Source organism: Talpa europaea (genome assembly GCF_964194135.1).
Source record: "Talpa europaea genome assembly, chromosome: 15".
Classification (NCBI taxonomy): domain Eukaryota; kingdom Metazoa; phylum Chordata; class Mammalia; order Eulipotyphla; family Talpidae; genus Talpa; species Talpa europaea.
In genome coordinates this window covers 13170076-13186477 of record NC_140083.1, presented here as the reverse complement: position 1 = coordinate 13186477, position 16402 = coordinate 13170076, and the positions used below count along the sequence as shown (strand labels likewise).

General features: G+C 37.7%; 1 protein-coding gene across 1 annotated transcript in view; it reads left to right on the top strand.

Annotated features, from left to right (window-relative positions):
- Nucleotides 1-16402, top strand: part of UTP20 (UTP20 small subunit processome component) — a gene marked incomplete at both ends in the record, with an annotated part of 79188 nt that overhangs the window by 31236 nt on the left and 31550 nt on the right. The window contains 7 exon segments of the mRNA XM_084254919.1: nucleotides 1028-1118; nucleotides 2100-2185; nucleotides 3015-3140; nucleotides 4659-4825; nucleotides 7081-7289; nucleotides 12721-12864; nucleotides 13939-14018. Of these exon segments, the coding sequence (XP_084111045.1) occupies nucleotides 1028-1118; nucleotides 2100-2185; nucleotides 3015-3140; nucleotides 4659-4825; nucleotides 7081-7289; nucleotides 12721-12864; nucleotides 13939-14018 (903 nt within the window).

Here is a 16402-nt window from a genome sequence, read left to right as displayed (position 1 = left end):
AAAGTTAATTCTGCATGTCAACAGCATCTACAAAATACTTTACCCACGACCCCTGGGTACTGTGACTTAATCAAGTTAACAAGTAAGACTAACCAGATGTTTTAGTGAACTATATAAACACTGGTGCTAGACTTGTCCCTGTTTCTCGACAGTGTCTGAGGAGGTCATAATTTCCAGCTTATTTTTTCTCTGTTAACTGGAAGACTTTTCACAGTGATCTTTCTTTGTCCAGGAGCAGGACAATTAATTGTTGGATAAACTTTTAGGTGTAGTGGCCCCCAACTTGTCTTCTTTCATTTAATCCTCACAGAAAACCTAGTCCTTGTTAACATGAGGAAACTGAGACTGAGACATTAGTCAGCTGTCCCGAGTCAGGCATGAATTATACCCAGAGAGAAAACTGTTTTCTCAAGTATTTTTAAAGTCTCAGAGAGTCTATGGACTGGGAAGCTGAGTCAGCAAATGTAGGAGGAGCTCTCATCAGCTCTTCCTTACAGACAATGTAATGGGCTGGGAGGCACATCCTCAAATTTCAACAGCCCATGTTGCTCTTTCTTCCTTCTTTGTAGGCGTGGGCCATGGTTCCCTAAACTCGGGCCTCTGTTCCTGACTCAATGTTTATATTATATCAAAGTGGGAAAGAATCTATTCCACCACTTTCCTGTCTACTGCTTGGAAACCATATAAGGAGCCATCTGTGTTTCACTTGGGACTGTATTACTATTTAAATGCCTTTCATTCTTCTTAGGGTTTAATTTAAACGTTTCTAACGCTATCCCAAGTGATTTTCTGGGATGTGGGTAACCTGGATTTCAGGAATAGGCCTGCCTGAGACTTGGTATTCCTGGAGAATAATTTCCTAAATGTAAATAAGTAAAGCTTGTTTGTGTAATTAACAGTGAGACTGAGTCAGTGTTTAGAGGACTTGTCGGTGACATTAAAATGGATGGGAACTATTACCTCGAAATAATCTCTGCTCTTTAATTCTGTAGTGGCCTCACTGTGTTGTTTTGTTTTCATTTTTTAGGCAGTTAATTGCTCATTTGCAAGTTTTCTCAAAGTTTTCAAATCCACGGGCCTTATATCTAGAGTCCAAATTATATGAGCTTTATCTTCAGGTAAGTAAAATAAATTCTTTCCATTATAATTCTTTGTGAACTTTATTCTCTAGCATGTCCTTTCCCAAAATAACTTAGTTTTCATTAATTCTTGAATTGGTCCTGTGCCTACATTTTAAGTAAGTTTTTTTTTTATTTAACATATAATTTTCTGTATCTTGAGGAATATTTTCAAACATTATCAATTTCAATGAATTTAAAAAATTTGGGGTGCCAAAACATTGATTGGCTATATTAGCTGTGAGTATTTATATCATGAGAATTAGTTTTTAAGAAGGAGTAGGGATTGTGTCAAGAGCAACTGGCTACTTGTCACTTCTAGGTAAGTCAGCCTTGTAGAGCACTAATATTTCAGAATGTTCGGTAGTTGGAATAGTGATGACAATTTCTGACCCTGAATTCCAGAAAACAGTTACAAGAAAAATTTAATGTCAGAAGCAAAGTAAACATTGGTGAGCCTTCTAAGCAATCTGAGAAGAGGAAATTTTCTTTCTCACTTAGAATTTTCTTTTTAAGTGAAAATGAGTCTATCTGCTACCCATAATTGGCTGTAGCTTGTTTATGAAGCTAGAACTCACAAGTCGCAGTTGTCCGTGGGCATAAAATTCTGCACTGGCTGATCAGAGAAGCCTCGGAGCCGGGTCCCCTCCCTGGCATCTGATGACTGCCATTACCCTCACAGGGTGGAAGGAGCCTCTCTGAACAGGACCAACCCCGCTGGTGTAAATCCCGATTCATATAGGCAGTGGCTTTGGGCAAAAGACGTAAACCCAGGGGTCTGGGTGTCAGAGTTTTGTTTCCATTTTTTGTCTTTACACATACTCTGTTCTTCCTCCTTTATCTCCAGGGAAAATCAACTTTAATCCACATCTAAAAATGTAGGTTCTAGGAATCTATTTTAGCAAATTAAAACAAATAAATTACTGTCCCATGGGATGTGTGTGACCTCTAATAATTTATTCTATAAAATATCTTTCTTAGTTGTTACTACATCAAGATCAAACAGTGCAAAAAATGACCCTGGATTGCATAATGACATATAAGCATCCACATCTCCTCCCTTACAGGTAAGTTGTTTGAAGCAAATCTTTAGCTGATTTTTATTTTTCTATTTGAGAACCTCTTCTAAAATAATTTTGTGAAGGCCTAGGGGCATTTTTCTCTTTGTAAGGTAGTTGTAATGCTATTTTTAGGTAACAAATGAAAACTAAACATATATTTGCTAAGAGTACTACTCAGGTAATAAGGTAAGAAAGAGAAAATTAATTGATAAGTATATGTTGAGAAGTTTATATTATTTCTCCTTACCATAAAATCTTGGTGATTACTTAGAGAATCGTAATTACTGCAAAAACTGAAGAAAAGTTTTTAATTCAACCCTTAAAAAGCTGAATTATTGACTAAGTCTAACTCCTTTTAATCCCTTTTTAACTTTTAGAATTTGAAAACCTGTCATTTTGGAAGATAGTTTTATAAAGATTTTCCTTTACAGTTGTCCACCGCTATGTGGACTATTTTTCACTACCTGTTTTTTTACACATTTTGCTTTAATGCATAGCCTTTTTTTTTTTTTTTTTTTTTTTAAATTTATACAAGCACTGGGTACAGTCAGAAGCACGGGAGGGTGAGAGAATTCACCAGAGCCAGAGCGGGGAGCAGAGCAGGCAGAAGGACCGAAGTACACTGCTGAGGGGAGCAGCGGGTGGCAGGAGAGGTCTGCGCGCCATGTGGGACCCTCCTCTGGTGGCCGGGGAGCAGCCGGGGATTGAACCGGCGCTGTAGAGGCTGCGGGCAGCTTCACAACCCAGCGCTCAACCGCTGCGCCACTGGGGAGGACCATCTAGCCTTTTTTTTAATGTTGTTAATTAAGTGATGATTTGTGTTCTATTTTTAAAGAGAAAACTTACAACGATTGCTTGAAGACAGAAGTTTTAAGGAAGAGATAGTGCATTTTGGCATTTCAGAAGAAAACACAGTAGTGAAAACAGCCCACCGAGCAGATCTGTTTCCTATTCTGATGAGGTATTTATACCATGAAAAGCTAATTTTTTTTGAATGAAATACCATTGTTTCACATACCTGTTACTATTTTAACAGGAGAGGATTTCTCCTCTCATGTGTGATCCTCATTGTGCTCTCCCCACCTCCTCCTCAGCCCCCCTTCTCCTTCTTTGCACCCCCCCCAACCTGCCCCCAATCCTGGATACCACAGATCTACGGTCAGTACAGTCAGCTTTCAAGGTTTTAAAATTTGTCTTTGACCTTCTTTTGGTTTCTCTATTCCACATATAAGTGAAACCATTCCATATTTTGTCTTTGTCCTTATTTCATTTAATATAATCCTTTCTAGCTCCATCTCTGTTGCTGCAAATGGCATGATTAAAGATTTTTTAAGAGTTGATCACAACAGTGGTAAATATTAGTATTAGGATTTTTTTTCAACGGTTTTAATGAAATCTTTCATTTTGTGTTTTCTTCTGATTTATTTTTAAATTGAGCCTCTGAGAAATCTAATTATGTTGAATATGAAATAAATAAAACTTGCAGAAAAGCTCCTTGGATACCTCAATAATTAAGAGGATAAAGGAATCCTAATATAAAAAATTTGAAAACTGTCTTTGAATTCTGAATGTTAAGACAAAAGTTTTGTCATATTTTAAAAAGTAGCCTTTTTGACTAGGTATATTGACTAAAGTATATTGTCAGGAATGGTTGTTGAATTTTATTAGGAGCATGTATGAAAATGATCGCATTAACTTTTTCCTGTGTGTCATTGATTTACATCATGTAATAGACTTTGCTAAGGACTCAGCATTCCTGGGATGATCCTTGTTTGACTTTAATATTGTTTCAGTGCAGGCCTGGATTCTGAATTTAAAAATGCTTTGTTTTATATTTATGAAACAGGATTGGTATATAGTTTTATTTTTGTACTTTTTCAATATCACAGTTATACCACCTTCATTAATGGAAAGAACTATTTCCTTTCTTCTCTATACTAAGAAACTTTATAGTATTGAAATTATTTTTTCTTGAAGGTTTTAAAAATTGACATGTAAAAACTAAGTGGGCTCTATATTTTCCCATGACTACTGGTCTATATGAGTTTTCTTCTTAGCTTCCTTATGCTTATTTATGTTTGTGTTTTTTCCAGAAAATGACCCCCTTAACTGAGGTCTTTGCAGTTTCCTACAATGTATTCTCTTATTTTATTTCTATTCTGTTTATATATTCTTGTATTCATTTCTTCTTGCGTAGGCTTACCTTTGGTCTGCCTGTTTTATTGCTTTTTTCTTCGACAAAGAACCTCCTTCTGGCCGTAATCTTTATTATTTCCTTCTTCCTGCTTCCCTTAGCCTTGTTTTCTTGGTTATTCTTTTTCTAGACACCTATGTTAAATATTTTATTTCTATTTCCATTCTTCCATGTTCTATATCAATTTAAATATGTTGTGTTGCTCTTCTAGCCTTTTGGGAAAACAAAAAAAGGATTTGTTTGAGGATTAATATGCAAGCAGATAATGTTCTTTTGACTATTTAGAATTTTGTATGGCCGAATGAAGAACAAGACTGGGAGTAAAACCCAGGGGAAGTCGGCTTCAGGCACCCGCATGTCCATTGTTTTGAGGTTCCTGGCGGGAACCCAGCCAGAGGAGATACAGATATTCTTGGACTTGCTGTTTGAACCTGTGAAGCACTTCAAGAACGGTGGGTGTCAGCTACCCCACTCCAAATACATCTTGTTAACTGGGACTTAATGTGTCAGGCCAGGTTTCTGCTGCTCTTAGAGTCTTTGGAGTAGAATTACTCCTTCTAATCTTGATGCTGGTCGTTTTGCTGAAATGCCATTCTTTTTAAGCTTTGGTGGAATTAGATGGAGCTCACAGCTGATCCTGAGGCTTATCAGCATTCATGTGCCAGTAATCCCTTGATTAGGAAAATGCATATTTTTTTCTGTTGTGCATTTAGGTGTTTGAAAATGGCAAGTACTTAGCCACATACAATGAATAGGTTTCTTCTAAGAAATATAAACCTGGTGCTAAGTTAGTCTTAATTGTCTTGGCATTTTTTCATTCCCGGGTTATTCTTTTTTTTTTTTTTAATTGCCTATAAGTCCATGATCCATGAGTCACTTTTTTTTTTTTTTTTTAAGATTTATTTATTTATTTATGCAAGCACTGGGTACAGTCAGAAGCGTGGGAGGGTGAGAGAATTCACCAGAGCCAGAGCGGGGAGCAGAGCAGGCAGAAGGACCGAAGTACACTGCTGAGGGGAGCAGCGGGCGGCAGGAGAGGTCTGCGCACCATTTGGGACCCTCCTCCTGTGGCCAGGGAGCAGCCGGGGATCGAACCAGCACTGCAGAGGCTGCGGGCAGCTTCGCAACCCAGCGCTCAACCGCTGCGCCACCAGGGAGCCTCCCCCCCCCCCCGGGTTATCCTTAATTGAATAGTGATATGTTGAATACCTCCTGTGAAAATAGAAAAATAGGTAATTATAATCTCTGCCCCATCCTCACAGTCTAAATGAAGAAGAGATAATAAATGTACACAATGAGCTGTAATGCTCTGTGATACATTCTCTGGCATGCAGTGTTAGTAATTACCACTGCCAATAATGGCTAACCTTTATTGAGTGCTTACTGTATGTGAGACATTATGATAGGTCCCTTTATATATAACTAAGTCGATCCTTAAAAACAACCACATTACTTGACTGCCCTCATTTTCAAATAAGGCAAGTGAGTCTTAGAGAGGTAAGCATTTTACCCATGGCCACTCAACTATAAAATGGTGGACATTGGATGAGAACCCAGATCTTTCTGACTACCAAACCTCTGTTTCAGTTCTATAATTGCATTAGACAAAAGTACATATTTATAGGGTACTGTGTTACATTTGTCTATATTTTTTCTATGATAATGGATCCAGTTGTTTAAAAGAGTTTCATTCAGTGTAATATCATCCTGTGAAGGAAGTTGGCTCTAATGAACACAAAACTTTTTGTTTGGTGTAATAAATAACCTCCACTGTGAGAGGGTGACTGTAAATGATACTCTGTAGATGCACCATTTGAATGTAGTATGAGTCAAGACACTCATGATCTCATGTCAGTTTGAAGTGAAGCTCAAACAGTAATAATTCAAGTCTTTCAAGTAAATTCTGAAGTCATTTTGGCGGCTATTTATAAGGAACTATTGTTTTATTTATTCACCAGGGCTACAAGAGAAATAGAACATTTGATTCTCAACCTTCAGGGAGCTTATTATGTAACAGGACATTTTTTATGCAGCTGCTAACCTCAGCATAGTTCAATGAAAGCTGAGAGTGAGAAAAATATATGGGACTTTGTTCAGTGGAATAAAAGTCTACTAGTAAGTCAGGTTTTGACGACTAATCTAAATAGGCTCAGAATTAGGTTTAGAGACTTCTGTCACAAGTTCCTTACTTCAGTCCTCAGTTCCTCCTCTATAAAGTGACGACAGTAACACCTATCATGACTAGAATGTTGGATAAATGATAAGAATAAAAAAGAGAAAAAACACTTTAAGATAAAATGCATTATGGGGCCTCCCTGGTGGCGCAGCAGTTGAGTGCTGGGTTGCGAGGCTGCCCGCAGCCTCTGCAGCTCCGGTTCAATCCCCCGCTGCCGGGCAAGGGTCCCACATGGCTCCCAGACCTCTCCTGCTGCCCACTGCTCCCCTCAGCAGTGTACCTCATCAATCTGCCTGCTCTACTCTCCCCTCTGGCTCTGGTGAATTCACTCACCCTCCCGCACTTCTGACTGTACCCAGTGCTTGAATAAATAAATAAATAAATAAATAAATCTTTAAAAAAAAAGATAAAGTGCATTATCACCCACAAATCATTGTAACAAAAGAAAATGCCATATTATTGAGGAAAATTCAAAGTAAGCTGTAATTATAAAAGGTAACATGGTATCTTTCTTCCTCTCTGTTTCGCCAGGAGAATGCCGTTCTGCAGTCATTGAAGCAGTAGAAGTTTTGGATTTGTCTAGAGTTCTTCCCTTAGGGCGTCAGCACGGTGTCTTAAATAGCCTTGAAATAGTATTGAAGAATATTAGTCATTTGATCAGTGCTTACTTACCAAAGATTTTGCAGATACTGCTCTGCATGACAGCGACTGTGTCACAAATCCTTGACCAAAGAGAAAAGGTAAGAGATTCATTGTAGATGCTCTTTTCTTGAGCTAATAGGAGTCTTATACTTGGGGAGTGGGTTGGAGCCTGAACATCTGACATCCTTCCGGGTTAAATCTTTCTTAAAAAAACCCATGGAAAATGTCCCTTTAAAGCAGTCTTCTATAAAATGAGAAACTTCATTGTTGTAAGTATCTGTATATAGCTAGAAAACATAAATTATATCAAGTGTATATTTTAAAAGGAGGCAAAATGACTTATTTCACTGAGCATGATCCCTTCCAGCTCCATCCACGTTGCTGCAAATTGCATGTGTTTATCTTTTTTGAATGCTGAGTAATATTCCATGGTGTATATGTAACACATCTTCTTGATCCAGTCATCTATTTTTGGGCATTTGGGTTGTTTCCAAAGCTTAGCTATTATAAATAGTGCTGCTATAAACTTAGGGGTGCAGGTGCTCTTTGGAATTGATGTTTCTGTGTCCTTTGGGTAAATACCTAGGAGTGGAATTGCTGGATCGTATGGAAGCTCTATGTTTAGTAGGTCAAGGAAAATACCGGATGGTCTCACTCATAGCAGGAATCTAGAAAACTTAAATAAGGGACCAGGAAAAAGAATAACTATAAGAAAGAAAATATCAAAATCAACAAACAACTATGAACCAGAGACATTCTGGGGGGTAGGGGGCGGGGAAAGGAGGGCTTGGGGTCAAAATAAGGGGGTTGTAATTGTAAGAGGAATATAAAAATAAAATTTAAATAATATTAAAAAATAAATCACATTGGCAATTATGACATTGCAAACTGGAGCTTAAAGAGACTTTGATGGTATAAGTCAAAGTATTTATAATTCTGAAGAAGTATATCTTGTATAAAAGTGCTGAATTTAAAAAATCTCAGCGTTTAATCAATATGAGGATTGTGTTATGGGGGAGGACTAAACATTAAAAATATTCTTTCTCTTGTCTTTGTAAAAAAAAAAAAAGGATATTACTGAGGGGGAAAAAAAAAGGAGGCAAAATGGTAAGGGATAAATTAGTTCTGTTGGCAGTCTCAAAAACCAGTCACCAATGGCTGAGCTGATGCATCTTAAGTTTTAATTTCAAGTCTACAGGTGTGGGACATCTTCCAACTCTTGTTTATCCAGAGTGAATGGAGAATGAATAGGCCACTGCTACCACCATCCTTGTTATTTTGAGATGGGTTTTCCAGAGTTCTTTTAAAACTAAATACTAGCCTGCTGTAAGTGCAGAGTCTTAAATAAAAATAAGCAACAAGATTGGGTAAGACAATATTCACCATGAGACTTCATGACTCCATGCTCAATAAAAAATGTCTAAATTGTATCCAAGACGGCATATGTGCATTCTTTTGAAACAGATCTGTGAACATAACTTAAAGTCTTTGGGTTTAGGAAACTTAATGTCTTTTTGGACTTGAAGTCCTTCTTAGAGAAAATGGGACTTGAAGTGAAGATCCATGCTCAGATTTGCTGTTTATTCTCAGTTATTGAGGAGTAGGCAAAGTTTTAACTAAAATTAATTCATTAATTGATAGATCTGCCAGGCGAACTGTCTCAAATATGATCATGACAACTGAAAACAGACAGCCAGAATTTTTTTGCTACTTCTTTGGGCTTTGGGCTGTTTGGATATAAATCTTTATTAATAATGAAATGCGATTCTCTGATTAGCAAGATCCAGAGATTTAGAACAAACTCCATTTTAGTAGGCACCATTTTGTTTTCCTCATGCTTTCATTCCTTCAACATTTTTTTTAAAGATTTATTTATTCATGCATACAAGAGCTGGGGTACAGGCCAGAGATGTGGGGGGTAAGAGGATTCACCAGAAACAGAGTGGGGAACAGAACAGGCAGACTGACTGAAATACACTGCTGAGGGGAGCAGTGGGAAAGACAGGAGAGGTCTGCTGCACCATGTGGGTTTCTCTCTGGCCAGCCGGGATCGAACTTGTGCTGCAGAGGCTGCGGATTGCTTCATAGTGTGGTGCTTAACCCCTTGTGCCACCAGGGAGGCCCTCCTTCAACAATTGTTAATTCACCCTCTGCTTCTCCATATATTCACTAAATTAGAGGGAAGTATAAGTATGTTAAATAGAGATATGTCAATGTAAAAAATTTCTGTAAGATAAGGAAATGTGGGGCCTCCCTGGTGGCACAAGGGGTTAAGACACAACCTATGAAGCTATACGCAGCCACTGCAGCATGAGTTGGATCCCTGGCCAGGGAAATGACCCACATGGCACAGCAGACCTCTCCTGACTCACCTGCTGCTCCCCTCAGCAGTGTATTTTAGTCAATCTGCCTGTTCTCCCCACTCTGTCTCTGGTGAATCCTCTCACCCCCCACACTTCTGGCCTGTACTCCAGATCTTGTATGCATAAATAAATAAATCTTTAAAAAAATAAATAAAATAAGGAAATGTGATAGGAAGTGACCAGACTGTGGGTAGGTGGGTGCTGCTTTACTTGGGTAATTGGGTTCTTCTCTAAGGAGGTGCTGTTCAGGCTTACGCCTACCCAGCCACTGAGAGAACGTTTCAGGCAGCAACAATGACCAGACGCGCCGCGTCTCTGAGAGGGGCACAGTCTTGGTACATTCTCGGTGCAGACAGACGGTCAAGGAGGCTCAAGCACAAGAAGATAAGGTCAAGAGGGAAGTTGGGGGCTGTGGTGAGGAGCTGGATCTACTTTGAAGTGTACTAGGAAACCTCAGAGAGGTTGACCGGGGAGTGATAAGGTCTGTTTGCTGTTTTTAAAAAAAAAAAGTCACTTTGTGGGGCAAGAGTGGTAGCTGAAAAGAGGTTTTGGAAAATTCTTTCTGTGTGTTGTATATGAGAGCTTCACAGCTGTAGGGAGAACTGTGAGAATTTGAGTATATGACTTGTAGTGAATGATAGTAACTTTATATGGAGACATATTGAGGCATGAAAGATTACAGGTTTTATAAACCCCTCTGCAAGTCTTCTTTTTGGCTAACTTAGAAATTACTCAGTAATAATGACTTACCCCTGAATCAACAATCAGTAACTCAAAGGATCATTTATGCAATTTCACAGTTCATTAGATAGTGAGGTGTTAAACCTTTTTTTTCTTTTAATTCTTGGACAAGTCCAAAGAATTCGTTGAAGTGCTGCACAGCATGAATGAATTATTGCACAGTAATATTGCTTAAGTGAGTTAAAGTTCTACATTTATGTGTTTGAGCTAAGTTACACATTTACTTTTTTTGTATCTTTCAGATCCTCCAAGACATTGACTGACACTGAAATCTATATTGTGAGGGTTGTTTTGGCTTGGTGTTGTGGGTTTGTTTTTGTTTTGTTTTGTTTTGTTTTGGGTACATTTAAGCAATTAAGGAGATACATATTAGAGGGACATAATCTCAGTCATGTGTATGTTTCCTCTAGAAACTAAAGTCTATAATTGGGCACTTCCAGGGTTTTTCTCCAGTTTGTTAAACAGTTACCGAGTGCAACTGGCACTGCAGTTGTAGAAGTGAATAGAACACGCAGATCCTTAGGAAAAAACAAATTTGCACATCATACTTAATGGCAAGGGGCCTGATAGGAATGGGAACAAGGTTGGAGGTGTCAGTTTTGATAGTGTGTTTGCTAAGGTTACTTCTTCTTTGCTCTGGGGAATCATGATGCCATAATTTTTTTCAAATATCAGTGATAGTTCTTATCTTTCACCAACATAATACAGCTTGTAATGAAAACATTGCCAGTAGGAGTGAAGCAGACATACCTGTGTCACCTTCTAGTGCTTTGCCTGTCATCTCCTGTCTTTAACTTGTATAATGAGATAATTGACCAAAAGTGGATGATAGAAACTTGGTGGGTACATGAAGTGCCAAGATTCCTGAGACTTTGCACAAGTAAATAGCATCCTTTATGTTGTCTTCATAAATTTCAGGATGGATTTCAGATTTCCATGTAGGTAATTTAACCCTTTGCACTCCGCTGTCCCCTCTCAGGGGACATCGGAATTCTAGCATATCACTCGGATGTCCCCTCTCAGGGGACATTGCAATTTATTAGTGATTACGGGGAATTGAGGTTATTTCAATGCAACTTTTTGAGACATGCATGTTTCACTGAAGTTTTATCTTGAAATGGCACAAGAAATTAAATCAAAATATCGTAAAATGGTTCAGAGTGCAAAGGGTTAAGATATATATCTATAGCTATCTGTCTATATATATAAAATTTAAGATATATATAATTAGCATATATAATTTAAGCTTTCTCTGTCTCTCCCCCCCCTCTCTCTCTCTCTCTATATATATATACACACACACACATATAGCCCCTTAACATATCCAGAGTCTACAGTATATCAATCAAGTGGAAAAACAGGGGTCTCTCTCCCTTCCATTTATTTGATTTTTACAACTTTCTATGCTAGAAAAAATTTCTCTGAGGCCTTTATCTCTCTCCTGTCTGACCTAAACCTCATTATCCTTTAAGAATCAGAAATTCTGTCCATGCCGTGAACTTTGCCCTTATCATATTTATAGAATTTTTCTCCTATTGAATATCTTTGACATTCGTAGTCTCTCAGATATTTAAGAAATTTTCCTTCAGTAAAATTTTAAGTTGAAGTCAAGTCTATGGCTAGCATGCCTTTTGACCCATTGATAGGGACTCATTAAACTGTTTTATTTTGAAACAGGTTGCCTATTTATGATTTTATAACATATAGAGAAGGAGATTCCAGAAGTTTGCTATCAAACTCAAATAACCACCCACTCCAGCTTCAGCCTTTAAACAATTAGTATGCTTTTCCAAATAGTATTTTTCTTTAACTATATATTTTGAGATCTTATGCCTTAATTCAGTTGCCTCATTGTCTTTTAATGTATAAAGTATACTACCGTATGGAGAGACCATATATTCTTTCACTGGGCCCAGATTAATTTTACCAAGAATAATAGAAAGCTCCTAGTTTTAAAAGTGAAAAATGGCAATAATACAAATAAGAAAACAAAAAGAAAAGTGACTTTCACTTGAAATAAAGGTTTAATTCTTCTGATCTAAGACATGATAGCAAAAAATGTTTTGTTTAGAATGTTCTGTGCATTGGAAAAAATCAGAATTTTATGAGACAATTGCTTGCTTAAATAAAAGCAATGTAGAGTACAAGGCAGCTGTTCCAGTTGTGATTTTGTTTTTTTCTAAGGCTACTCACGTGATTTGACTGGGCAATGACAGTGGAGCATCTCACATTTTGATTTTTTTAGATCTCTGCTTTTCTTTCTTGACTTGCTCAGTTGACGTGCCCAGGTAAATCACAGCCAAAGTCAACAGACTTTGTAACAGGATTTCCAGCTTGATTCTTCGCCAGCTGAGCAAGTGTGCCCTCCCTGAGAAGCGAAGGGTAAAAGTCATACATTTCTTAATGGAGGATCTTTATTTTACAGATACAACTGAGATTTATTAACCCATTGAAAAACTTGAGACGTCTTGGAATCAAAATGGTAACTGATATCTTTCTGGATTGGGAGTCTCATCAGTTCACAACAGAAGAAATTGATGCGGTGTTCTGTGCTGCAGTGTGGCCCCAGGTAAACCTTGACTCCTGTGTTTTGCCAGGGTAACTTCTGCTTCTGTTGTTGCTGTTTCTCCAGCATCATCTGCACGCAGGCATGAACATCTGTCTTGCTCTTTTCTTTTGCATCAAGCCTTTATTTATGGAAGTTTTAACACTTTTCTTTGCTCCTGCTGCCACCTAAAGGTCATGAGCTGGTTTCCACAATGCCATGGCATTCTTTTAATATATACCTAAGGCTAATTTGCATATAATCCTGCCTCTTAAGCAAATATAACGTAATTTCTGTAACAGCGTCCCTCATAATGTGCCTCTGAATTTGGACTGACATGTAAAATACATGGATATATTTTTTAAAGATTTATTTTATTTATTTATACATACAAGAACTGGGGTACAGGCCAGAGGTGTGGGGGGTGAGAGTATTCACCAGAGACAGAGTGAGGAGCAGAACAGACAGATCTATTGAAATAGAGGGGAGGGACATAATCTCAGTCATGTGTATGAGATTATGTCCCCTCTGCTTATGTGTATGAGATTATGTCCCCTCTGCTGAGGGGAGCAGCAGGCAAGGCAGGAGAGGCCTGCTGCGCCATGGGAGTCATCTCCCTGGCTGGGGATTGAATACAGGCCACAGTGGCTGGCAATAGCTTGATAGTGCTGAGACTTTAACCCCTCCCCCACCAGGGAGCCCTACATGGAGATTTGTTACATATTTCCTTATTTCATGTCTCTAGTAATAATCACTTGATGATGAGAACTGATGTTTCCTTGTAGCTAAGAAGACTTTAGGAGAGGCTTGACTTTTAGGAAAAATTTCTGACTGCTTGATCTGTCATTTCTGACAAATGGAAATTTAACGATCTGGTTCCTTCCAAGTGTTAGCATTTCCATTTACTCTCTTTGCCAGTTTCCTGTGTAGATGTCACTTTGAATTCCCTCATTTTTTTCTCTCACTGTCCTACAAATGTTCATCTCTGTCACTTGGCTCTTTTATCCAATCGTGTGGTTTCTAGGCTTGCCTTTTTAATTGCTACCCACCCCTGTTCTGTGTTTTCATTTGGTATTTGGTTTTTATTCTATGTTGTAGATCAGCAGGCTTGGATCTGAAAGTCAGTATTCTCCTACTCCTTTGCTGAAACTGATTAGTATCTGGAGCAGAAATGCAAGGTATAATCTCCCTTTTCCCTTACCTCACCTTTAAAAGTGGTGCCTAGGCTAATCTAGTCAAAAGTAATCAAGGGAACCAAAAATTTAATGATCAAGGGAGAAAAATAATAATTTTTTCATACAGCAAACTACTATAAATGAAGCTAGAGTGAATAAATAAGACAACTGAATCTCAAAATACAATAAAGAAAAATGAAAGTTTCAAGTGTACAGTATGATTCAAGAAAAAATGCTTTTATATGTGTGTGTGTTGGGGTGGGTGGGGTATGTGTAAATATAAAATAAAGTTGAAAATATCTAGAAAGACATGAGAAACTATTCATGTTACAGCATATGGAGGCCTTTGTGGGTCAGTGGGGAAGGGAACCTTCTCAGCATACATTTATGGAGTGTTTGAAATATTTATAATAATAAAAAGATAACCTTTGCAATTTAATGTAATTAAAAGTTATATATGTTATATCAAAGCTTTTAAAGTTGAAAATTAGAAGTATTGGATTTGATAGGGATATTCTTCCAATGTGTAAAAATTCGTATCACTCCTTTGATTTGGCATGGTGAAGGGGAAAATAGTCAAACAGACCAGACAGTTGTATCGTCACATAAATATTACCAGTTTTTGCAACTGTGCTTACTTAAAAATAAAAACTGATTTGGTATTCTATTTCTTTTTTGCCAGTTTCCACTTAAAGGCAGAAAAAATTCACAGGCTCTCTAGATTTTCTGGTCGTAGTCCTCTCTCCTTTGTAAAATTCCATCTAAACATATGTACAAGTCTCATGTCATAAATCAACATCCTTTTGAGGACATTTGAGCTGTTCTCAGAACCTTCATCTACTGTTGGTTCAGAGATGCCGTGTTACAGACCACATGCATCTTCACTAAGGAGTGGGGAAACTACATATGTTATTTATCTTAGTAATGGAAAAAGACTTTAGTTTGTCCCAAGCTATTTGAAAGAATGAAAGAGAATTTATGAAAAGTTTTATTGTTAATATAGTGATGTTAAAATCTTGGCATTGGATTTTACAGACTTGAGATCATGCAGTGTAATTGACTTTATTTTATTTTTTTTTCTTATGTGCAATTATGTCTCCACTATTTCCCCATTAGGTAGTTTTCAACAACAAACCAAAGGCCATGACATTGTCTTCCTTGGGAAAATCTGTCTCATTTTTACTGGTCAGAAGAGCTCTTTTCATGTATTTCCCAATTTGAGGAAGCAATTTCATATCTTGTTTTATCACTGGACATTGATTAGCAGCACTTTACAGGCATACTTAAGAAATGTTCTATAGTTGTGCAATTTTTATGTAAATAAGCTATGAAGGACTTTCATCCAGGAAGACTTTATAATAATGACTCAGTTTTGTATTCATTGGGTGTTTACTCAAGGTGTCAAGCCACGTCATTGGGGCCACTTCATTCTTTTCTGCAACTTCTGTCTCATCTTTGATTGATGGGAAATGGAAGCCATATAGCAATGGAGGAAGTAGGCAGTAGAATTTTTTTTTCTCTTTCCTAAGTAACACCTGAAAGAAATCCTCAGAAGGTTTGACTTCTCTTGAAATCTCCATAGCATGCATAGGTAATTGTGGGTAAAAGAATTGATGAATGAATGTTTCAAAGCCACCTGATTGGAAATGCTATTCCTCGATACAAAGATAAAGTGTCATTTCAGGGGTTCAGGTTACATAATGCCAATCAGTTAGCAGATTATCATCTACAGAAAAGTCTAGAATTTTACTTTGAGTAAATGCAGGTAGTGCTGAACTATAGGCAATGTCTTTAAGCATAGAAGTAAGGTTATATTGTTGCAAAATTTAGATGAACTCAAAACCAAAACAACTCTGTTTGCTAACTAGGGTGGCCACATAATCTATTGTCCAAACTGGAACATTCCTGAAAATGAAAAGAGATGCCACAAATAACTAAGCCAAAACAACCAGCATGAACTGGGACTGTCCCTGGCTACTTTCTTAATAGCTGCTCTGGTTCTGACCATTGTGGCCCCGGTGTGGCTGTCTTTTCCTCCTAGAAGCTGTCTGCACTCCTGGAAGGACCTGTTAGTACATACTCTTTTGTCACACGCTTGTCTCTTCATAGTTTACCTGCTAAAACTCCTTGAGGGTAGAGACAGTTTCACAATTATTATCATATTTTCCGTAACAGGGAGTTACCATGACAGTTAGTTGATATTCATTGCGTGTTGAAAGAGTGATAAAAATTTTTGATTGAGCCAAACATTTTAGCATGGAGCATGCCCAGTTATATTGTTCAAGAAACATTTTGATCACTTCCAGGTCAGACTGGAATTGATGGCACTCTTGCAAGGATTTTGCCAGCAGTTGAAAGCAGCTCTCTCACCTTTTATGTTTGAAAAA